Genomic DNA, 27,048 nt, shown 5'->3' on the forward strand with positions numbered 1-27,048 from the left:
CGTAGGGATGTAGTTCGAGTTCTTCGGATGCTCCATTTAAATTCCGTAACTTTGTATAATTTTCAATCTGTAAAATGAAATATTTTTTGAGGGTATATCAAAAACAAAAATAAGTATTCTAAAAATAAACTACTTTTTTCAAAATAAAAATGTATCCCAAAAATTAAATAAAATTACTAAAAACAACGTCTGCGGAGACGAACCGCATGCTAAACGCAGCAAAACCAAATGATCCCCTCCAGTCAGTTCGGCCCGCCCACATAATTGCATGTATATCTTTCCTTTTTGTTTACAAAGGGGTATTGATGTTCCGTCTCAATATGCGAGTAGACACGCTCATCATTTTTGATACGGTATATATATTTAATAAATATATTACTTAATATGTCCGCATATTTTTAATTCAGCGTATTTATATAATTATAAATTTTGTATATTCTGTAATAAATATTAAAAATTAAAATTAATTTAATCCCATCAGACAGTGATAAACACGGTATAACAAAATTAAAAAAATATATATGAATTTTACATATGTGAGAGCTTCTAAAATAAATTTTGATGCGTTGAAATCGAATGAAAGTTATATATTAATTGGATCATAAGTTGATATATGTTTTAAAATGTAAACTAAGTTTTAATAGTTTTAACATTTTCTGTTATCAAGAAAAGAACTCATATTACAGATCATTATTTAATTTTTTTATTATTAGTTAATTATTAAAAAATATATAATCTGAAATTTGCTACATAAGTTAAATTTAAAATTTTACCTAACTTATTTAAATGACATTGGTTGATTTTCGTGATAAATAAACTTAATAATTTATAAAATGTTATTAAAATTAACATTTTTTTTTCTAATATATCAAGCCAAAACAAAAATATAAATATAATAATACATTTTTAAATTAAAAAAATGTAATGGTATAAACTTATAAATTATTTATTTTTGTAATATAAATGAAAGTTGTTAAACATAAATTAATGTAACTTTTTATAATAGCTTTTACAGTTTTTGCTGTCAATAAAAAAAATATTATATTTACTATTGGAATATTACTTTTTTATTTTATAGGATATCCTGATTTAAAAAAAAATATATTTATGGGTATTTAAATTAAATTAGATATATGTATTTTCAAAATTTAACTATTTTTTTTTAATTCTTGTACGTACGCGTTCAAAATAAATGAAAAACCATCATAATATTTGAATCCATTAGACAAGATCGAAATTAATTTATTCCTTTAATGTAATTAACAAGTTAGATACTTTGGAAAACATATAAACTACTTATAAATCTTATTAGAATTGCACATTAATTATTGCCATTTATATGAAGCTTTACTTGTACGTAGTTGCCCAGAACTTAAGTAAATTAATCTATAAATAAACATATTATTTTCTTGAATATTTAGAATACATATGTTCAAATATTTTATTATAAATAGATAAATAAATATAAATAAAATAGCCAAAAGGTATACATCAGACATTTCTATGATAAATCTTATTTGAAGTCAACTCCATTCAAAACGTAAATATTGAATTTTGTTACGAAATATTTCAGGAATACACAAATAAATTTTGATGCGTTGAAATCGAATGAAAGTTATATATTAATTAAATTCAAGCTGAAATATGTTTTGATATTAAAAATGTATTATTTAATCCCTGAAAGAATCACACTCCAAAGAACCTTTTAGGTGTTTTTTTATTTAATTAAATGTAAAAAAATACTAATGTGAACATTTCTAATTAATATACATTAAATATTAATAATGACGTATGCATATGTTTGCAATAATTTTTAGATACAAATCGAATTGCAATCATTGCACAAAATAGCAACAAACTAATTAGAAGTGTGCGAATTGATTGCACGAACCACAGATCCGTTCGAATTAAATTAAACCTAGACAGTGGACCGTACGTTAATTCTCGGAGGCATCGCATGGCCTACAATTCTTGGATCGCGACACTTGAATGTGATGCAACAACAATTTACGCCCGTTGAGATTAATGAGCGCAGAACAAAATGGACGGGGCACATTTTTGAGCGCAAGTGTGTCCGTATCAGATATCGGGATAAAAACAATCGAGTCATGTCAATTCGGCGCATTGTTTTCTGTTTTATTTTATCGTGTCGGGACAGAAGGCCGACACCGGCACCGAATTAACGAGCCAGAGTATTCAGAACATATGTGCAACATTCGGCCAATCAACCAGAACCTATCACTTGTTCGCGGGACACTGGAAACGATTCGGGTTTTTGCGAAAACTGCTATTGAGGTTACGTCGGGACTTAATTAATTGGGGACCGCGGGGTTATTTACTGCCACCCGTGGAACCGTCTTTCGACTCATAACAGGGGGGAAAGCAAACAGTTCGATGTGATTCACGGTCTCCGATTCTTATTAACTGGTCACCAAATACAAAGGGTTTTGTTTTACGTTGAGAATTTTATTGAGAAATTAAAATAGAATAGAAACAAGAAACAATGTCGATAAGATTATTTACTCATTACAGTTTATTGTAATTTTAATGTGTGTATAGATTATATATACATTAATTAGGCTTATCAAAACAAGAACATTCTTTCATATGAATTAGTGTGTCAAATTTTTACTCCGTTGTTTAATTTTGTTATAATAAATATAAGATATTTCTATAAACAATTAATAATAATATTGTTCTTCTAATATATTAAAAAAAAAAACAAAAATCTTATTAATAATAAACCATTTTTTAAATTATCAAAATATGTATTTAAAACATACAAATTAGGTTTTAATTTTATTTCATTAAAATAATTTTAATAATTGATATTAATATTATTATATCAGTCGAACTTCAATAATTTGAAGCAAAGTAGTTCAGTTCAGTGTAAAATTGTGTAATTTTTATTTTGATAACTTGATTTTTTTTTTCACAAATCATGGTTCGATCAATGTTAGACTGGAATTTATAAAAAATGGACATATTTTCTGGATTTACAAAATAAATCAATAATTATGCCTAAATTACTGGAGTACAAAATTTTATTCTTAACGAATTATTTATTAACAATAATATTTATCATCTAATATATTTGATAAAAAACCAAAGAAAAATTATAATAAAACATTTTTTAAATTAATAAAAGGTAATCTAAACAATGTAAACTAAGTTTTAATAGTTTTAATATTTTCTGTTATCAGATCAATGTTTAATTTTTTTATTATTAGTTAATTATTAAAAAAATATAGAATTTGAAATTTGCTACATATGATAAATTTAAAATTTAACCTAACTTATTTAAATGATATTACCTGATTTTCGTGATAAAACATAAATTAATGTAATTTTTTATTAATAATTTTTATATTTTCCGCTGTGAATAAAAAAAATATTATATTTACTATTGTAATATTACTTTTTTATTTTATAGGTTATCCTGACTTAAAAATATTTGTAGACATTTAAATTAAATTTGATATATGTATTTTCAAAATTCTTTAAAAAATATCAGAATTCGTGGATTTACAAAATAAATGAAAATCCATAGTATTTGAAAAAATCATAGTATTTGAATCCATTAGACAAGAACGAAATTAATATATTCCTTTAACGCAATTAACAAGTCAGATACTTTGGAAAACATATAAACTACTTATAAATCTTATTAGGATTGCACATTAATTATTGCGATTTATATGAAGCTTTACTCGTACGTAGTTGCCCAGAACTTAAGTAAATCAATCTATAAATAAACATAGGCGGAACAGAGGTTTGGACTGAAAAATAAAATAAAGAAAAATGAGTCCAAAATTAAATTCGGAATATCTCGAGTTGGTTGATGTGTCGAGGAGTGAACGAGAGAAGGAGACGACGGGTCATAAAACTCTATAGGGTGTTGAAAACGATACGCCGGTAAATCCAACGTCGTCTTCGTCGAAATTGAATTTTCCTAACCAGACACTGACCGTGGTAAATGGATGGGGGTTAAGCACATACGTGGCCCGCGCTTGCGACATAAAATTGTCCTGTCAAAGGCTCAAGGAATTTGTCCGCTCTTAGAGGGTGGATTGGGCTTTTACAGTCCCATCGGGTGGTTTTATTTAACGGTTCGTTTTTCGTTTTATTGTATTTCGAGACAATGCTATCGATTTTTTTGTTGTTATTAGTGGAGAAGAAGACATTTAACCCCCTCTGGAAAACGCTTTTATGGAAAATCCGGATATCCCTTAACTAACATAATATTTTAAAATATATTATTAATCATTTGAATATTCTTCTTGACTTTTTTAATTATTAAAAAATAATGTGCAATCCTAACATCAGTGTGATTCAAAATAATTTTTAAGAATAAACCAAACTAATAGTATTGAAGTATACTTATTAAAAATATATTTGCACATACAAAATTACATTGGACTGCATTAATTACACCAAAATAAATAAATTTTTTGTTTAAATATTCTATTGTTAAATTAAATACTTTTTCTGACATTTGTAATAATTATTATTCTATTTATTTAATTTTTTAAATATTATTATAAATCCTCGTTGACATCACCCAAAACAATTAGAGGAAAGATATACACACATTAACATAATAAACATAACAGTAAAATTCGTGAAAACCGACGAAGAATCCCAAACGCTTCGAAATTCGTTAAAAAATCGAGACAATTCTGGGTGCCTCTGTTTAATTTACAAATCCATAGACTACTATAAAATTATTTGGTTTAAAAAATTTCAATTTTTATTTTATAATTATATAATTTGTTAAAATGGTAAAGCAAAGAGTAGTAAAATAGTAATAATATTAATGTGTCCTAAAATAAAAACTAACATTTGTTAAAAATAATTTATTATTAAATTAAATATCACATTGAACCTTCTGAGTTGCCATCATTACAATTTCACAGCCAGCTATAAAAATTGGTTAAAAAGTCATATAATTTATTCTAGTTACATTTAAATAATTAGTTTAAATGAAAAAGTAATTAATGTTTAGTGCAATACCAATATTATCAATGTGTCTCAAAACGAAATGAATTCCCTAACTAACTTAAAAAACTTTCAAAAATTATTATAAACCGGTGTTAATATTACACTAATCTACACTAATCAAAGGAAAGATATAACACGGCACGTCACAATTACATTATAAACTCATCAGAAAAATCCCTGAAAAGAGGCGAAGAATCGAAGACGCTTAATCCCCTTGTTAACTAATCGTCGATCAATCAGAATCAAGCTAATTGTTCTCATTGGTTCTGTCTGACAAAAATCAGAAGTCAAATTTTTTCAGCCCGCTGTAGTAAATACATCTACCGTTTTTTAGCAAACCAAACTGTTTTCATTTGAACCAATAATAACAAATATAATTTTTATATTTTTAAATATATAACTCACATTAGCTTTTTAATTTAAAAATTATTAATTTTTTTACAAATATTGAAAATTTTATTTTGGTTCTATTATTATATTATTTTTGTTGTTTTATTATATATCATTTTTTTTTAAATAAATATTGTTTATTTTTCAGAAGTTATAAAAATAAGATGTTATTAATATTTTATTCCCTTTGTATTTACTTCATATTTATTACAAATAATATTTACAAGAAAAATTTATTTTCAATAGTCGCAAGGTTTTAGATTTTAATTTAGATAATTGATATTAAAGTAGGTAAAAATTAAATAACTTTTTTTTTTTTTAAATTCTATCAACAACTAATAAAATATTATTTTTATAATAAATAGAAAGGTTTTATATAAATTCAATAAAAAATATTGTTCATTATCAAAATTATTATAATAAATGAATTTCATGAATGTTTTAATTTTTGTAAATCTGATAATTTATAAAAGAATAATATTGATTTTACTTAATTTTATATTCTAATGAAAATGAATGTTACAAATTGAAATAATAATTTATTTTGTTATTGTTGTTTTTTATACACATGTTTCCCTATTTTATTTTATTTAATAAATAAAAAACAATATTATATTTGTTTAATGTCTAATGTTAATAATTTATTAAAAAATTATTGCTATTACAATAAAAAAAATCCATTTAACAAAATAATATTATAATTTTAGACCAATATAATATGAAATTACATGGAATGTGAGTTTTATATTATATTTTGGCAAGAAAAAATTTTATCTTACTTTTTTTAGATAATCTAAATTTGAATACCCAATTTTTTTGCAGTATATTTAAAAACTACTTGTCATCAAAAAGTTGTTTTTAGATGTCAATGGCATAAAAAAAACAAATACATAATAATCCGAATTTAAATTAGAATCCATCCTTGCCGATTCGATTTCTTCGCCGCCAAAGAAAAATATCGCAACATCAAAACAGACTTGCGGATCACGGGATCGAATTAAGGGGTGGCTAGTATTACAGTCCCGTCTCCGATAACCGTAAATCCGAATGAGTAATTCGATATAAAACCGTTGAAATACAAGTCCCTCGCGAAACGAGACGCGCCACTCATTCAACACCGGCTACGGAGGCGGCGGCGGCGGCGACCCAAAGCAATCCCCCCAACGGGTCGGGTGGTCGGTAAATAACTTTTTACCCGCTTCCGATCGATGGCGGCGGGGGAGGACGGTCCCCGTCGTCCACGTCCGGACCGATTAACTGTCGGCCGAAAAAACAATGGTCACACACTCGAAACGGGACCGAGTCAAAAATTGAAGAAAACCAACCGAAGGAGGTGTGCTTTAACGCCGAAGATGACCGATTCGTGCACGCGGAGCGGCTCAGGAGAGAGAAATCCCGCGGCAGTTCTGTGCCGCATATCGCGGGGGAAGGTCCGTGACAGACTGTACGGCGAACGTTATAACACGTGGTGTGCCGGCTATTTGGCCACGTGCTTCCGTGTTTTGACATGCCGCTGGGCCCGCCGTGAGGTAGAGAGAGTGGTGTTTTTCGGTGGTTGTGCCCGGTGCTGCGCATGGGACCGTCCCGACGAAAGGACTGCTACATTGTCGTCGGGGATTTTCTGCGTTGACCAAAATGATTCGTGGGTGAGTGGTTGCGGCCTGCGGGGTTCTTTTACCAATTTTTTTCCCCGGATTTCGACCGGATTATTCCGGTCGGAAAACGTAACGCATTAATTCTAAAATTGGCACTGTAAAACGTAAACATCGAGACTGGTGGAGTGAGTTTTCATGGTTTCCTATTATTTTTTTGGCATTTGCAGCGTGTTTTGTTTATTTTGGTTGAGGGGGTGGGCGAAAACGCCGGCCGGCGTACTGTCAATATTGTTTTGGTTTGCGCGCGCACTGTTTTAATATTGAATTGATAAACATGTTAAATAATGGGGCTTCGGTTTTCGTTTTATTAGGTTTCACTGCGGATTAACCGGTAATCCGGTGAAAAATGCTGTCGGATCATTTCATACAGTTGACCGATGATCCGGTTTTACGCCGAAAATACGTGTCTTAATAATTGGGATAATTAATTGATGTGTTTAATTTTGTAATTAATTTTGAGGGTTTAAAAACCAATTAATTCATATTAAATATAAGCACTGTTTATTTTTTGTTTAATATGCATCATTTTTTATGAGTTTATGAAAACAGATTTCTGTTATTTTATTAGATTGTTAAATATTAAAATAATTATAATAAAACTAATAAACAAATTAATGTATATTTACATGTTTTTAAATTTTATGTATTTTTAAAAATATCGTGTATGTACAATATAAATAAAAAACCGAACCTCAATATTGTTACAATAATTATAATTTATTTTTCTAATATAAATATAAAAATGATTAAAAATATTGACATAATTTCTTATAAAATTTAACAAAAAATACGTATTTTAGTGCCAATACAATTAATTAATTGTATAATAATTAACCTATAGAATACTTTATTAATAAGTTGAACATAATTTATTTTATAATTTCTAAAATTATCAATTTAATAATATAAGAAAAAATATGTAACTTACAATAAATTTACAAATATAAAAAATAAATTAATCTACATAATTAAAAAATATTATTTTTAATAAGCTATTAATATTAATATTTTTCAAATAATATGTTTTATATAAAATAATACATTTATATTTTACCATTTTTTAAACTAGGACAAAGTCATAGAAAAATTCAATCTGTAATTCAGTTGGTTTTATTTTATATAAATGACTTTTATTTCATGGCAAAAAAACATAATAGTTTTTAGTTTTTACCGTTAGTTTATCAAATATTTTTTATTATTTAAAATTTAATTTAATTTTTCATTGTTAAAAAATATTATATTTGTGATATTTGACAAATTTAGAGTATTTAAAAAATATTTACCATTTGTGCAAAACTTAATGTAAAAATAAAAAATCCAATAAGTAACAAAATACCAATATAAAACAAAATATCTATATAAATATTGACAAAATTTAATATCTAAAATGCATAGGTGGAAATTTTATTTAATGTAAATTTTATTTTTATGACATAAATACTCGTAAAAGTTGTTTGTTATAAAATGAGGTATAGTTAAAACTATTAAAATAGTTTTTACTTTTTGTGCTTCTCTTAAATATTTTTATTTTTAAAATTTATTATCTAAAATTTAATTTAATATTTTCTTGTTCAAAAATTATAAAATTTATTATAGAAATAAAAAAAACGAATAAGAGGTAATGACAAAAGCACATTCGGGATTATAATTTCAATTCGTGCATATTTTATTATTATGACAAATAAATAAATAAATTTATAATTATATATTTTTTAATTTATTAATGACTTACTTATAACATTTTAGATGTTCGAGGTTTTTCGTGAACGATCGATTTTAACGACAATTTTGTAACTGAAACTAAAATGTTGAGTATTTCAGTACTTACAAAGACTGAATTCCCTCTATTATTACAGATTCAAAATTCGCGTTTTGCATTCATTCACAAAATTGTTTGATGTAAAATCAGAGTATTACTTACTTATTAATTATAAATTAAAAGTATTTATTTTTCTATTTAAATTGAATGCAATATTCATTTACAAATATATATTTTAGTCTTATACATACTGTTCGTGAACGGTCGATTTTATTGATAAAATGTTTGAAGACCTCTTTTCAATTAAAAATCGCGATTTAAATTCGTCCTTATAAGAATGAAAGGGAAAGAGATACATGTTTAGGAGAGTTGGAAAAGAACGCAAGACTGGTACCATCTAAGCTGTGCATTTTTAACGTCTGGCTCAATTAATTGGGTTTAATTTTAATGAATTGTAATTTTTGGAGAGAAAGAAGTTTAAGTATTGGGTTTTTAATGTTTGAGAAGCATCTTAATAAAATTTGCAGTGATTTTTATTTTTATTTTATATTTTAATGTCGTATATTGTTAAATAAATTATAGAATTGATGAGATTTTATTATTGGAATTAAAAAAATTAAAATCCAAGTAAAAAATACATTATAAAATACTCTAGTTTATTAAATTAAACAATAAATAAATAAAAATATCTAATTAAAATTAAAACCCATTAGTCAACTCATTATTTTTAATTTAATGCTTTGGCAATTAAATCGGTTGTTTTAAACGTTCTGTATAAATATACCTGCCCTATTTTTTTTATTAATAAATATGATGTAATAATGATAATCGATTTTAGATTTCAGTTCGAATTTTATACTAAAATGTTTTTACTTGAAGCAGTCGTTAAAAGTAAAACTACTTCATAATTTATTTTATCTTTAACACTTTGAAGTTGAAGGTTAAATCTATTGCCTTAAAATACGCTAATATTTTGTAGGTGAAAGTAAAATTATATGTACGTTTTATATTAATATAAAGCCATTTTAATTCAATTCAAGTGTTTTCATAATTGTAACAATGACAAAATTTAAATCCGGTTAAACAACAATCAAAATTAATGAAAACGTAACTGATGCAAAATTTAATTTTTAGTACGAAATATAATTTGCTGACAGACTATATAATTTCAATTATTGCCAATCAAATATGGATATATCAATTACTTTTAATTTAGTTATATATAATAAAGCAATTAAGGTATAAATTACATATTTCTTCAAATTGAACAAATGATGTGAACCGTGAACTAATAGAGTAAATATATTGATAATAATAAATGTTATAAATAAAATAGCGATGGCGAAATTTCATGAATTTTTGCATGCAATAATTTTAAAAACGGCGCATTCGCCATTATTGTAACATAATGGTAAATTGATATTTTTATGAACATTAAATTAGCAAATTAGAAAGAGAATTAATTTGGTTATAGTTATCTGAAATAGCCAAAAATGATTTTTAATTGAGTAATAATTAAATTAAATAAGTGTAAGCACATGCATGCGTATTTTTCAGGAATTACAAGAACCGGCTATTCTGAATTTCTGTTGGTCGTCTGTTAGTAAGTGCATTTTTAACTGATTTTGACGAGGATCAAACTCGTTCGTCGTTTTATTTGGTTTATAAATAATTTACGTGCGCCTGTGGTGTAGTGTATCATTTTCTGCACAAATGCAGTTTTAACGCAGGATTTTATGAAAACAATAAACAAAATCTGGTAGGTTGGTTGAGTTATTTAAGGAATTAAATTTATTGAAACACATCTTTATAATCAATAAATAAAGTAAAAGTTTCAAACGTGCAATGTTATTAGTATTGTACTAAATAAACACCACTTACTGTTTTACTATTTAACCAAATTATAAAATCTTGCACTTCGGTTGGCTGAAAAACGGTAAGCTATGCGTATGAGTGAAATTAGCGTTTTATAACAAATTTACATCAAGATGCTTTTTTAGAATTTATGAACAAAGAACTTTCGAATAAATTTTACAAAATATGTTTTGTTTTAAATGTACTGCTGGTTAAGATAATGTATTCAAACTTACAACAGAACAGCCGAAAATTTAAAACAAAAGAAAAAGACGCTACTTTATTACTATTTAATTTATTTTATGGTTTCTATTACATTTAAAACATATGACAAAAATACATTACATTAAAATGCAGTACAAAGACAAATAAATAAACAAATTTGTTGTATAACTAACTCATAATAACACAAACATGTAAACTAAATAAGCTATTTAAAAATAAAATACAAATAAATATTATTGCAACAATGTTTATTATATATATATAGAGAAAAGTTCATATATTTTATTTAATTTAACAACTAATTGAATGTATATTATTGTATATGCATATTCGAAAATTCATAAATTTGTTTCTCCAAACAAACTGGTGCAGGTAGGAAGTGAATAGTCGCAAACTACTGATGACCCTTAGTTTTTTTTTCAAGATGTTGCTTACAAATTCCACGACAAAACGAGCACCAATCCACTGAAAAAAATATAATCAAAAAGTTCAGACACTGAGTCTAACCTAGAGAAAAATTAAAACTTAATATCACAGAAAAATAACCAAAGACCTAAAAAACATAAACACATAAACATAAATTATTTTAAATGTTAAAATATAGTTTTTATTAATATTCATATTAATATTAATATTAACACAATAAATTCAAATTCAATTTTCGATCAATTTTTACTGATTTTCTATTGCGTTCACTGTGTAAATAAGTGTTGTGGTTTTCTATGTTGTCTCTAATTGATTTGTGTTATTTTAGCGTATAAATAGGGTATTTATCAGTGGGACATATTTTAGAGTTGGCTATGAGATTTGAAATGGTGATATTGATTTAAAATACAGTGTGGCCCATTTGAAAGCCGGACATCCTCATAAAATTTTTTATAGCAAATCTAACAACACCATTATGATTTTTTTTATAATATTCCATCATTTAAAAAAAGTGAAAAAAATCTGTAGTGTAAAGGTATCAATATTTTTTTAATATTTCACAGTGATGATTTTGGTTTTGCTTCTGTTTTCGGTTCATTCGGTTATTCAGCTGATATTCAATAAGAAAATATTTTTTTATGTATTTTACTTCTAAAAATTGGGGGAAAATCACTTTTCTTTATTTTTGAATTTTACTATTAAAAGAAAACTAAAATTGGGAAAAAGCCGGAAACCAATTTTTCTGAATTATTTTTATTTGATGTCAAAAAAGTCGCGGGGCAGATTTTCCGTCGGGTCTGTAATGATTTACCGTAGGTGTTTTGTCCATGATATGTTTGCTGTTCCGCATTTAAAATAATTTGATTTAATGAACCGACTATTGACTGTGACTGAAAGTTATAACTATTATTTTAAACAGTTCTGCAGTCAGCAGGCAGCGAACATTTAACGTAACATGTTTTACTGGCTTCAAGTGTTACATTTCACAATAGTCCGAATTCTCGGAAGGCATCGAGCAATTTTTCTTGCATTATTGGCCGGAAACATTGTTACAGCGATGTTTGACGTTGTACTAATTACACAAAGAACTGTTGTGAGATTTGTATGTGACAGGAACGAAACGGTTTAGGTTTTCATGATGTAAGCTGAGCCTATTAAAATGGAAATTAAAACATTAACCTAGTTCCATCTATTCCTGTTTCAGTTCTTTTACCTATTTTCATGGACTAGATTAGACTAAAAACTTATGATGTCGTTGGTGGATCTATTAATGTATCCATTAAATATTCAAAATGTTAAACTATTAAATACAAAGAATAGTTTTATTTGAATAATCTTTATGTTATTTAACATTACAACGTTGTGTGTATTACTTGTAGGTTTTTTATATTGTATTTAGTTTATATTTTTAAAGATGACGTTTCTGTGCAGTAATTGGAGAGAATTTCACAGCTCATAAATCATAATTAAAGCAAAAGAAGCTGTATGTCATATTCGCAATATATTTTTGGAGAAGATGCCATTAAGTGATGAAGACACACTATGAATTAACCATTAGAAACAGGCTTAATCCATTGATTTTCATCAAAAAGTTTGGGGAAGCTGGTAAACCTGCTGGAGCAGTACTTAAAACTGATTTTGATGAGTGTATTGTCTCTCTGTCACATTTATTTTGTTGAGTAAAAATTCTATTAAACAGACCCATGTTGAAAACGTAAATTACACTTTCCGGCACCTAAAATAAAGGTGCTCCCCAATGTTCAAAACAACGGAAACTCTCAGTCGTTTGGCTGTGCAACACAACAATTAATCGGGACAAAATCCACGTAAATCGTTGCACAAAAACAAGAACGACTCGTCCCTAATTAGCGTGGCGAAATTACGTCACGTGAAAACGTCCCATTGTTCAATTAATGAAAATAAACGGCAATAACGGATCGCGTTCGAAAAACACGACGGTAAGTAATTTCCTGCTTTGAAGTGCGGCCAATATTAATTAGGCTCCCTGATCTAACACGGTCCGTTTTCCTTCTCGGCCTTAATAAAATCATCGCCTTAAAGAAATATTTGTGTAACTAACGGCCGCTGCGCTTCCTATGTTTGCGGAGCGGTGCGCTACCACTTATCATCGTCTGGTTCACTACACTATTAATACACAACTCTAATTATTCGTGTTAGTCGAACGTTACGGATATAAATAGATGTTGATTTATATCTAAGTCGATTTTTGTCGACTGACACAATTACATTTCTTGTCTTATAAAAAACAGTCGTTGTTATAAATAAACAGGAAATGTCTTCTTAAATTTTATTGTTATGAGTTTTTTTCAATTAAAACACATTACAACTGTTAAAATATCTTATACAAGTTTTTTTTTTTAATTTTAAACTTTTTTATGAAGACAACAGAATTTTATCTTGGTTTGTGCACTCTCTTATCTTAATTTTGTTCTTTCATTATACAATGTTGTTGTTGACACAGCATGCATAACAAACATTATAAAAGATTTATTAATTTAATATTAGTTACTTACTTAAAAAATGTTGTTGTGCGTATTAAGACTATCATATTAATATTAATTAATTATCAATTTCTATTAGAATATTAAACATATTTGTGCGCTTTAATTTTACTATACTTATAGTTATTATACAGAATTTAATTTATTATATGTTAATATATATTGTTCACATATATTTATGCGGTTTATTATTATTTTGTATTATTTACTACTAAAAAATATAGAAATAATTAAAATAATAATTAATAAATAACTTTTACATTTCTTAAATTTTGACTCAGTTAAGTTATTGTTATATAAATTAACAATACTTCTTAAAATAGAAAATATATTTGTATGTCTTTTTTGATATATATTAAGTACATTAAATATTATATATATATATATATATATATATATATATATATATATATATATTAAATATATATTAAATATAATATTATAATAATTAATTAAACAATGTAAAATATTTTTGATTTTTTCTATAATAATTATAAAATTCTTAAATTTTACCTCATTTAATATAAGTATTATGTTGTATCTGATTATTAAATTAATTATCAATTCATTGTAAATTACCAAACATTATTGTATAATTTTTAAATTTTTTAATAGTTTTTATCAAAATTGAAAAATTCAATTTACTTTTCCAAGTTACTCAAATTAATTTATTATATTTAAAGTTAAAAATTAAATGAAATCAAATAGTTTACATTACAAGTTAACAAAATAAACATTCAATTTCTCTAATTTCACGTTAAATTTCATATTAATTAAAATTAGGGGTTAATAAGTTTAAATTGCTTATTAAACGATTTAACAATTCCTGTTATAAAATTAAACATATTTGTATGGTTTCATATACAAATATTCAAATTATGTACAACAATTATTGGAATTGTTACTAGTTAATATTACCAAAATATATAAAATAAAATTATTACATGTAATTTAAACCATCGAATTTAATTTATTAAATTTTAAAAAATGAAATTAAATAAAGTTATATATTTTTATTTATTGTAACTTATATTTCTCGATAATTAATATTGAGGATTAAATAAAGATGACTTTGATATTAATGTTTTAATCGATTTTATTCGTTTTTGATGGAACAAATTGGTTGAAATTTAAAATAGATGATACATAAATATTTTTAGAATTGTTATCATCACAACAATAGAAAAAAGTCATCGTAATTTATTCTATACATTACCCAAAACTTGTCCAAATAAATTTATCACCGTTGTTTTAAAACAAATGAAATATTATTATTAGCTTTAGAAATTCATTAACTATTCACATTATGTAAGTTGAATAAATTAACCATTACAAACATGAATGAAACAAAGATATGAATGAAATATAATTGTAGACTTCACAACAATAACAAATTACCGCAATCATTCCTAAAGGTAAATAACAAAGACCATCCTAGTACCGTTGTAAAATTTTATTTTAACATAAAACAAACATTTACATCTAAGACATTATTCGTTTATGTTGTTAGAAATGTTAGACTTTGTCACCATTTAGAGATTAAATGAATCAGCTGTCGCAATTCTCGGTAAATGAGCTCATAATTGTATCAAATAAAAATGAAATCAACGGGTCAATGGTATTACTATCGTTTGTAATTATGTTAAACATACCGTTTAGCTTTGCAATATCACAATATAAGTGGCTTAGGTCATGGTTGAATTAGGAAATTATTTATGATGACATAAAGAAATATTGTGGGATGGGGTTAGTTAATTAAATCTGGAATATATGAATACTGATAACAATAAAAAAAATAATTAAATTATTTTCCAATACGAGTGCTTTTATTTTTATTAAATAAGCCTGTACGGTTTTATAATATGCAATAAATTGACAGAAAATACTTCCCAAAATGTGCGCATGAATATTCATGTTTAGTGTATCATAAGTCAGTAGGAAATTTTCATATATACAAACGAGATTAAAATTTAATATCGAAATGTATAAATAAATGTAACATATTATTTGCATAAACTGAATATGAATTTGCATGTGAATGGCATAACTTGAAAGTTAATTAGAATAGTAATGCACGTTATAAAATTTATACAGTTTTTTACGACTTCCTAAAATCAAAGCATGGTATAATCACCTAATTTAATTTCTGAAATCACACGTTAATTATACATTTAATTATTTTAAATATCAAATTGTCAAGAAAGTTATTGTGTTTTTTTTATTTTGGTTTCTTAATGAAGAATTTTCAGATAAATGTTTAATATGTTTACGTGAAGTGATATACAGGGTGTCTACGACTTCCTTAGCTATAACTTCTACGATACTCGGCATATTAACATGAGATCTGATAGTTGTAAATGGTAGGGAATGAAGTCACTTCTGGATTTACAGGAAATGGTTCCTGTTGTCAAAAATTTATCAACCCAAATGATTCTTATTTCAATTAATAAAGTTTTGTTTAAGCTGATTGTTGTGCTTTTTATTTTTAAACGCAATAACTTTCTTGACAATCCAATAGGAATAACAAACGACCGGGTGTGTCACGCTTCTAAAATTAGTAATGCAATAATTTGTCAGGCGAAAATATTTTAAAGCGGCACCCAATTAAGTAATTGTTATTTATTTCGTGCACGGTTTCGTTTCAAAACACCGACGTCCGATTAAAATTTATTCCCGCCCGGCCACATGTAAACCAAGATGCACATTCTGAATGGCGGACCATATAATTAAGTGCTGGCTACACAATGCGTAATTATTTTTCGTGGCGAATTTTGCGAAATTTCAATGCGGACCGCGAAAGGTATCCACGAGGAATTCTTGCATCAGATTATGCGCCCCCCCTTTATTAAAATTCCTCTGGCAAAATTTAATGCAACCGAATTATGCAACCGTATCGGGATGGGCGACTGTATGGTGGTAATTCCCATAAATTTTAATTATCAGCGAAAGAAATCTCTGTACTTCAATTTCGTGACAGTTATATCTATAATTCTCATTATAACTGTGTTCTAAGTTAATAGTGCGTCGTTACCTTTTAGTGTATAATGGGCCCTTGTTACCAACAAAAAAATTCCACAAGTGGGTACAATTATCTGGAGTTAAATGGTCTCGAATGACGGATATCTGCTTGGGAACAGGCAACGATACGTTGATTTGCGACATAGCTGAACAATAACAACAAATTACAAAGTAAAGCACGTGTGTTCGAAAACAAAAAACTTTTCATCAAAGTCAAAGGAAATCCCTCAAATGTGCTCGAAAATAGTGTCGCTAACGTGTGTTGATTGTATGGATACCCATTTTACATCGTTGACGTCAAATATGTAAAATAACACTTGTTGCAACCCCAACATAAAGATACTCAATTCTAAAATAATGTCATCGATATTTTTTTTTAAATTTTACTATTACTATATTTAATTTATTATATTTAAGAAATGTAGTCTTAAATTTTGTGATAATTAATATTAACAACTTTAGCATTAATTAATTAATTAACTAATTAATTAATTAGGTTTTAATTAGTTATTAAATGAATTATCAATTCTTCTTATAAATATATAAATAAACTTATTTGTATGACTATATTTTTAATAAACATTTACTGAATTTAATTTATTACATTTTATTAAATGAAATTAATTAAAGTTATTATTAGTTAATAAAGTACAAGTACATTAAAATTATTAAAAATGGGAAATGTTATCAAAAACGATAAATAAGTTAATTTACGTAATATTACATTCAATAAAATAAAACTAAATTAAGTAAAATATTTTTATTTGTTACAATAATTGTTAACACATTTACAATTAAATTTTACGTCAATTAATTTTAAAATATTAAAAAATAATTACAAAATTAAAGTTTTAATTATTAATTTTTGGAATACTAAACATGACATGACATGACAACATGATTTTATTTATACTATTTTTTTCTATAGATTTTTTAAACAATATTCTAAAAATTATCAAAAATTTTGAATACACAGTTTTATCAAAAACAATAAATTATTTAATTTACTGAATTTAATTTAATAAAAATAAATATTAAAATATTTTTATATGTTACCATAATTGTTAAAAAAATAAATTTACATATCTTAAATATTGCGTCAGTTAATTTTAAAATATTAAACACTAATTATAAAATTAAAGTTTTTGTACTATATATTTTTTCTATAGATATTTTAAACAATATTCTAAAAATTATCAAAAAATTTGAATATACAATATCATCAAAAATAATAGTAAAATCAAATTATTTATTACAATGCATTATTACAATATATTGGTTATTAAATAAATTATCAATTTCAATCAATCTATCAATTTATAGTAGTATATCTCAAATAATATTTTAGGAATATTTAAATTTTGATTAAACAAAATTTTAAATTATAGTTATATATAAAGAAAAGAAATTAAAAGAAGTAAGTCAGTAAAATATATTTTATATTTCTTAAATTTAAATCAATTGACATTTAAAAATAAAAACTTCAAGATTATAGGATTTTATTAATTATTAAATATATTAGAAATAGTTATTAAAATTTTGAACTGAACAATAACTTATTCAGTAAAGCGCATGTATAAAAAAAGATTTTCCATCAAAGTCAAAGAAAATCCCTCAAACGTGCTTAAAACCAGTGTCGTTGACGTGTCTAGTGTATGGCTTTCCACTTTACATCGGAGACGTCGAATATGTAAAATAACACGGGTTATAACTCCAACTTAAAGCCATTTCCACCCGTAAAGTAAAGTAATCGATCGAGTTTAAGCCCCATAAAAAAATGGAAAACATAAACTTAAGAGAAATTGTGAGGCGAATCTAAATTTTCATCTTAATCCCATATCGACTTCGATACCTGAACCACGATCGTAAGCTGTCGTAAATTTTACGTAAGATGCGATACCTTGTAAATCATTCGGCAAGACCAAATTAAAAACCACATTAAACATTGAATTTTAAATATTTAAGGTAATACATATTAAAAGTTTTAGTTGATAAACGCCATTAGGTGGTCGTGAACCGTAAAATTTAATTACCACGGTCTACTCATTAAATTTTTTCCCGATTACTTTATATTATTCCGTGTAATCGGCTTTACAATTTTATGGAGGAAATGAACACGCCTTTACTTAAGTCTTGAGGCACTTTATGGATACATAAAATTCACCATTTATAGCAATATGAGAGAACCGTTTCCACCCACAAAAACCAACTCGCACCGACTCTTATGGGCCACAATTTGAATAAATTAATATAACCAATTAATAATTTGCATTTATGTTTTGATTAAATTGTCCAGATGCATATTTTAATTAACCGTCATCAATATGTTTTGCCAGTAACTAATTAAAAGTATAAATATTATACGTGCCATGCGTCAGGTTCAATAGACGCTCGAAAAAAATATTAATTATGCGGCGTTTCAGCAAAATTATTGTTGATATGCGATGCGGCGCATTAAATAAAATAAAACCTTCATCTTTATGGAAAACATAAAAAAAGACCGGGTCTGAAATCAATTCCAGTTTGTTCTCGCGAGGTTTTACGTATTAATTCCATATCTTGAAATATTCGGCTCGTTTATTTTCCTTCGTTGCAACAATCATATAAAATATGGAATTTACAACAGTCGACTTCCACTTAGTTTATCCCATTTATAAAAGGTGCCATACCGGTTTGTCTATATGGGATGTAATTTATTGCAAATTCCGCTTTACGAGCGAAATAGCTCACATATTTAAGACACAATAAAATTTTGCTCCGGATTTTTATTGAAAAATACTAAATTTTATCGAAGGTTTTTCTTTTTTTCTTTGGATACAAGTGAATTTGGCCTTCGATGTAACAACTGTTTGGTACACAAGACGATTAATTATGGAGAACGTCCGTAACATTCGTATTAAAGTCGACGGAATTAGACAAAGGTCGGATCTGATTGGGTTCGGGTCACAGAACTGAATAATTTATCGGTTTGATTGACAGTTTTCAAATCCGAGGATTGTCAAGAAAATCTCCGGTGATTTACCCCAATTGTTAATTCATGTCTTCCATGCATGAAATTAGTTTATATGAATGTCTTACAGAAAAATATCAATTATTAATTACACACTTCGAATTTTGTTTTATTTTATGATATAACTGTTGTAAATAAAGAGGATTTGTGATAAAAAATGATAAAAAATACAATAATGGTATGGAAATAAATCTGCATTATTTTGACAAATATTAACAAAAAAAGTAAATTTATGATATACAGTGCGAAAAATGCTCTTCGTGTCTGGATGTTGTAAGAGATGGATGCACGACAAAGAGAGTAAAGTTTTGCCCGGTAGTAAGAATCCCTACTCTCAGAGACAATGCGCCGTGCTGGTGCGCGCCGGCGCACAATGTAAATTAATGATTAATTATTAATCTTTGCGAATGCATTTAGTAACTCTCCGTAGGCGTAGGGATGTAGTTCGAGTTCTTGCTGCTCCATTTAAATTCCGTAACTTTGTATAATTTTCAATCTGTAAAATGAAATATTTTTTGAGGGTATATCAAAAACAAAAATAAGTATTCTAAAAATAAACTACTTTTTTCAAAATAAAAATGTATCCCAAAAATTAAATAAAATATACTAAAAACAACGTCTGCGGAGACGAACCGCATGCTAAACGCAGCAAAACCAAATGATCCCCTCCAGTCAGTTCGGCCCGCCCACATAATTGCATGTATATCTTTCCTTTTTGTTTACAAAGGGGTATTGATGTTCCGTCTCAATATGCGAGTAGACGTTCATCATTTTTGATACGGTATATTTCAGAATGATCGTTTATAATATAATTCAAAATTGCTTTAATAACAAAACCTTGAAATAATCAACAAAATTTTTATTGTTTATGACAAGTTTACGATGCTCATGTTATGATTAAACCTTACGTATAATGAATCATTAAATGCAATATAACCTTATATGGAAATTTATTATTAATTAACTTAAACCATTCAGTTGATTCGTTTTATGTTTTTATGTAGTTCCCAGTAAATAAATTTATATGAAACTATATGGGATATTTCATGTTGTATAGTAAAAACTTTCATTTTATGATTTCCACAGCTTTATCAATTTTTATTGTATTTTGTGTAATAAATAAATCTTTCAGAAATTTTTAATAATCCGATGAAAGGTTACAGTTTTCTGTTTTTAATTTCATGAATAATACATCCAACGAATATATATTTTATTTATTTTGTGATTTTATGTGCACTTTACAAAAAAACAATATTTTATATACAATACATGTATTATGTGCTTACTATTTAATTTACACTATTTCAAAAATTTATAATATAAAGATATAAATATTAAATTTGAAATTTGGAGGAAACTTGATTAGGCTCTATTTTAGAAAAAAAATAAACAATAAATAAAATAAAATAAAACTTAATTGAATATCGTATTTTTCAAAAGGAATGTACAAAATTGGACAAAAAATATTAATAAATCTGTGGTAGAAGTAAAAAGCAAATCTTCGAATAAATTTTCAAAAATATGTTAAATCTGTGGTAGAGGTAAAAATCTAATTTTTAATGAATTTATTCCTTCTAATGAAATAAATCCTCTAAAAAATATTTTAGTATTTTTTGTAATAAATATTTTTTTTTAACAAACAAATAAAAGAATATTTTTTAGTTGCGTGTTTCATGAGTAACGGACCAAATTGAAAGTAAATTTTATTTATTTGATTTTAAACAGGCTATTCATAATAAACATTATTTTTAATATCTGAAAATTTATAAAATACTCAATGTGGCTTATTTAATATAGACATTTATTTATAATTTTATTTTAATGAATAATAGTTCAAAAGATAGTTAATAAAAAGGCAAATTAAACATAGTTTTCTATATTGTTTATAGACAAAAAAGAAGGAAACTGATTAGGGTCCATTAAAAAAAATAAAAAAAATTTAATTGAACGTTGTTTTGTTTAAAAGAAGTGTATAAACTTGGACAAAAATATTAATAAATCGTGGTAGAAGTAATTGTAAATTTTTCTAATATAAATAATATTTTAGTATTACTTTTTGCGTAATAAATAACAGATGATAGGTGGAAGAATATTTTTAACTTTTTTATTTTTAATTTCAGGAATAATGGGCCAAATCGATAATAAATTTTATCTATTTGTTTTTAAACAAGTTTCTTTGACTGTAAAATATTCATATTTTTTTTTAATTTGTAAAATTCTCAATATGACTTATTTAATACAGAAATTTAATTATAATTCAATTTTAATATAGTCAATTAAAAAATAATAATAAAAACTTATTTGTATGAACTATTTAAAAAGATCAAAATTAGACGAAAATATCAATAAATCCGTAATAGAATTAAAAATCGCATTTTTCTAATAAATTTATTTCTTTTAATCAAGTAAATTCTTGAACAAAGTGCCAAAGATATTTCAGTATTTTGTGTAATAAATAAATCTTTCAGAAATGAAAGGACAAAAATCCATCCAATAAATCTGTTTCGTTTAAGTAAATTCTGAAAGAAAATGTCAAAAATATTTCAGAATATTGGGCAGTGAGTTAAGGCATTACTTCACATAATTTGTTTAATTCTTAGTTAAAACAAAACGCACAAATTCAATTTTGCTTGTTATGCTGTGTTTACCATACTAATGACACCACTCCATTATACACTCTTAAAGATATTTTATTAGGTACTAAACTTTTTATAAAACTAATGTGTTAAGTCACCAACTTAAATTCTCAGATATTTCTCACACTTTATTCCATTATTTAGTTAATTTAGTTAATTATTTTACATTAAGACATAAATACTTTATAACAATAATTATAATATAACAATGCCACAAATAGAATATATTTTTAGAAGTATTTTCTTACTGTAATATATAGATCTCTGCTGGTTGATAGAGACGACAATTTTTTAAAGGTTTTTTCTTGTTTATCTTCATTAAAAATTTCCAATGTAATATTTTTATATATTTTCCTATAAATTTTAATCGTCAGTTAATACAGTAGTAATTATTCATAATGTAAAAACGACAACACAATGTTGACGATCAATTAGACAGACGTCCGTCAAAACGCGGAACTATGGAACTCAAATGCCATTTCCATATTTATAGAGATACCCTCGGACGCCTCCGACGAAAGTCTTCAATTAATCTAACAGCGAGCCAGTCCAAATTGAAATATGCCCGATACGAACTAGAAAGAACATCCCCACGCTAATAAACCTAATTTCCAATGAATTTAATTACGACGAACAAACGAAGCAATTTAAATATGGCGGGACGGTGGCATTAGCATACCTAAATGAATAATAAAGCAATTTATAAGCGAAATCGCCGGCTGAAGAAACGATCACCGTATACATTATTGTCTGTCTGTTTCTTAGAAAATTATACTTTAAAATTTACATCCATAGTGCACGCATCAGCGCGGGAACATGACGGGACGTTGCCGGAAAACGGGGATGCGCATTTAATTTTACGATGAATTGGACGTGGAATGGGAAATTTTTGTTTCGTGCATGCGAAATAATGTCTCGTAGCGGACGGTTGCGTTTCCATGAATTCGCTCAATATGCAAGAATGTTCGGAGCCACTTTGGATTCAGATCCAACAGAAATAAAACGTTAGCATTAAGATTAGTCCGGCTGTTCGAGCGAGAGAAATAAGAGCGGTTCTAAATATAATAGATATTATCTTAATTGAGCTAATTCGGTAACAAACCAGTCGAAGAAACTCTTCACAACGTTGCTGGAAGACCTGATTATCAGATTTAAATGGTGATGTTGGATTTCGAAAGGTTGGTTTTATAAGATGGTGTTTCTTTGATCCAGTTTAATTTTTTTTAATAAAATATTAATTAGTTAATGTAAAGGTTAAAGCTTTCGTGATCATTATTTCCATATCTACATTTGGTTGTCAAACAAATATCAAAGAGAAATGAATCAAATCAGACCTCTGAAGATGCTAGCCACTAGCTAAACGTCAGAAAATAATTCCAACAAACGTCGACCTATAAACCCTACGAGCCCGAAATGTAGATATTAATTAGTTAAATTAATTAATTTAATTATAACGTTGTTATAAATAAATAAATCATATTTTAAAAGCTCTATCTATACTCCATTCTAACTAGGTACGAAGTATCATATAGAAATTTAGTTGCATGATAAACACGTGATCACAGGTAACTGTTGGAAAAAGTTTCGCATTGGTCAGTTCGGAAGGGTTGGTATCTACTTCATACTTAAATTATGACAGAGTAGCATTCAAACATTATAACGAGCATTTTGTCATTCCATATTTATATAATTTATTATTATTTAAAATTATGTAAAATAATAGAAATTATAATGTTCATCTTATGCTAAATTGTTGAGTCTAAAATAATATAGTTTTTTTTTTAATATTTGTCTAAAATTATTATTTGAATATGAATAGTTTTAAATACGACTCTTTCGACAATTATTTCTACCGTGTGTGAATTGTTATGTGATTACACTTCATTCCATATGTGAATACACTATATGAAAGTAATATTTTTATTCAATCACTTTTATCACTAGGTAAATAAATGTGAATAGTAATTAAATTTAGAATAATTTGCAAAAAATTAAATCGTGAAAAAATTTAAACGTTAATTTACTAACAAATTATCTTGAAGATAATATATACTATATATTTTACGGTTTTTACAGATTTTTGTAAAATTTTACACATGATAATTTGTAAAAAATATTTTATATAACATTAATTTTTAACGAATAGTTATAAATTCTGATGTTAATAATTAATAACTATTTGAATCGTACTAAATAAATAATAATTAAGATAAATAAATTATACATAATATATATATATTTTTTTTTAAATTTGGATAATTTACATAAATTAGGAAAATAATATTTTCAACCAATATATACGAATTTTTTTTCATGAGGTAACTAAATTTCAGTTGCATGTAACATTTTTTTTAAATTGGAGATTTTATGTAAATTAGAAATATAACATTTTCAGTCAAAATATATAAAATTATTTTTTTCAGGAGATAAATAAATATAATAATACTTATGTATAAAATGTTATTTACATTACTCTGTACCTTACATGAATACACTATAGCAAGGCGTTTTTAATAATCCTCACACCTTATTTCCATGTTAATAAAATTTTGATAAAAATGTTCACCTTATGGATGATACTAATTTATAACTATTTTGCCTTTTAAAAACTCACTTAAAGTAGAAACAACAGATTTAGTTGCATGATGTAGACGTGTTGATATTATTTCATACTTAAATTTTGCCAAGGTAGCATTCAATATACTGCAGATGGAGTGGCTATCACTTTACTTGGATATAAACCCAGTTGAGAATGTATGATATTATTTATACAGATTAATTTAGTATCGTTTAAATATTCCTAAGATTATTCCAAACCTACTGTAAGCTTAGTTGAAGAATGGAATAATATTCTTCAAGAATTTACTGATAAGATATATACAGGCGTATAAATACTTCATTTCGAAGCAGAGGTGGAAATACTAAGTTCTAAATTAAATTATTAACTTATTTTGATAATAATGTTCGTCGATAATGAAGGTATTCTTTTATTTTAACTTACTTATTCTTTATTTGGTAAATGTTATTACTCTTAAGAGTTTCTTTACTGATGTGAAGTCTAATAATAAATAATTAAATAGTATATTAACAAGAAATGTTTGTTAATTTTAAATTAAATAGTATCCTTGGAACGGAGTGTACGTTTTCTTGTAGTAATTTTGAAACTCATGCTTTGAAATAAAAGCTTGTGCAATTTATGAATGCATTTATTTCATTTTTCACGATGGCAATTTGAACGGAAGTGCAATTTATAACTGTGAATAAAGTTTGTTTAGTTACACGCTTAACGTTGTTATTCATAACTTTTGAGTTAAACGTGAACTAGACGTGCTAATTACTTTTAATGATACCCAAACTATAGCACGAATTTATCCTCGCCGCAATAATATTTTACCTAAACAAACTGAATATATTTAATATATTATCGAGATCGTAAACTTAAACATAAATTTACTGTTCATTGAGTTATGTAAGCTTTAATTTATTCATAAATAATGTTCTAATGCAACAAAGTTTCTTAAAATTTACTGATGTATGTGAGACCAAAACAAAATCGGAATGTCTGTTTTACTTTGGCAATCCGTGTTGAACACAGCATGTTCAACACGCAGCTAATAAAACAGTTTGGGCTTATTAATATTCATTAACTACTGGTTTAAATGATAACAAAATTTCCATATATTTCTATATCCTCAGCCCGTGTAAACACCGATGTTAATTATCAAGTAATTGTAAGAGCAACGCAAACAAGCCACACTCTTTATACCGAAATTTGATTCATAATTCATACATCGGAAGCTAATATTTACGTTGTGTGTGTGGACAAGTTGTTTTGTTTTCGAATTAACCGAACAGTTCATTGAATTGTTCACGTTTGTTTCCTGTAAAACTATTAAAATATGTCGTAATTAATCACCTTTAAAATTTACGTTCGACGTTCCAGTCATCCAGGAAAGGGATTTTAATTATTCCACAAACAAAACGTCCACTTGCTGTTACTGCTTTCGGATTTCGTCTGGCGTGCATTTAAATTAAAGTTTGCGTCCGCATAGACGTTTATCCGTTGCATCGTCCGTCTAAAATTCGCTCTGAAATATTTACAAGAATGGCTGATTGCGGGACGACGCCCTAATTAAAAACTTAATATTAACGCGTGCGGGAACTGCAATCCTTGCGGAAGCGACGTTTTCTCTAACACGTCGCTGGTGCATATCGTTAAATACGCCAAAAAGTCCTCTGTGTGAAAAGTGACTGAAAAAAAAGAATTACCATTTGAAAAACAAAAAAAGTTAGATTTGAAAATGTGATTTTGACAACATATCTCTTTCCTATCTGTCAATCTAATCGGAGCTTTTTTACGATTGTATTTTTCTGACATCACCTAAAGTCCTTAGATTAGTTTGCATCCGATCACGGTTACCTATATCTAATATTAAAGATGTCTTTAAAAAAATTATGTAGTCGTAAATTTTTTTTGAAAATATCACAGTTTGATTGAGAATTGACTCACATATCCAAAAATGTGAAAATATACAGGGTATTCCATTTAAAA

At 26.4% G+C, this 27,048-nt stretch overlaps 1 protein-coding gene across 6 annotated transcripts in view; it reads left to right on the forward strand.

Moving 5' to 3' along the window:
• Positions 1-6,829: 6,829 nt before the first annotated feature.
• LOC109599587 (collagen alpha-1(XVIII) chain) overlaps positions 6,830-27,048 on the forward strand; it is a 233,932-nt gene continuing 213,713 nt past the window's right edge. For all 6 annotated transcript variants that reach the window (XM_049962847.1, XM_049962845.1, XM_049962850.1 and 3 more), the window contains exon 1: positions 6,830-7,037. In XM_049962847.1, the coding sequence (XP_049818804.1) occupies positions 7,027-7,037 (11 nt within the window). In that variant the 5' untranslated portion in view covers positions 6,830-7,026. The remainder of the gene's footprint in view (positions 7,038-27,048) is intronic.

This window comes from Aethina tumida, chromosome 2 (assembly GCF_024364675.1).
Source record: "Aethina tumida isolate Nest 87 chromosome 2, icAetTumi1.1, whole genome shotgun sequence".
NCBI lineage: Eukaryota > Metazoa > Arthropoda > Insecta > Coleoptera > Nitidulidae > Aethina > Aethina tumida.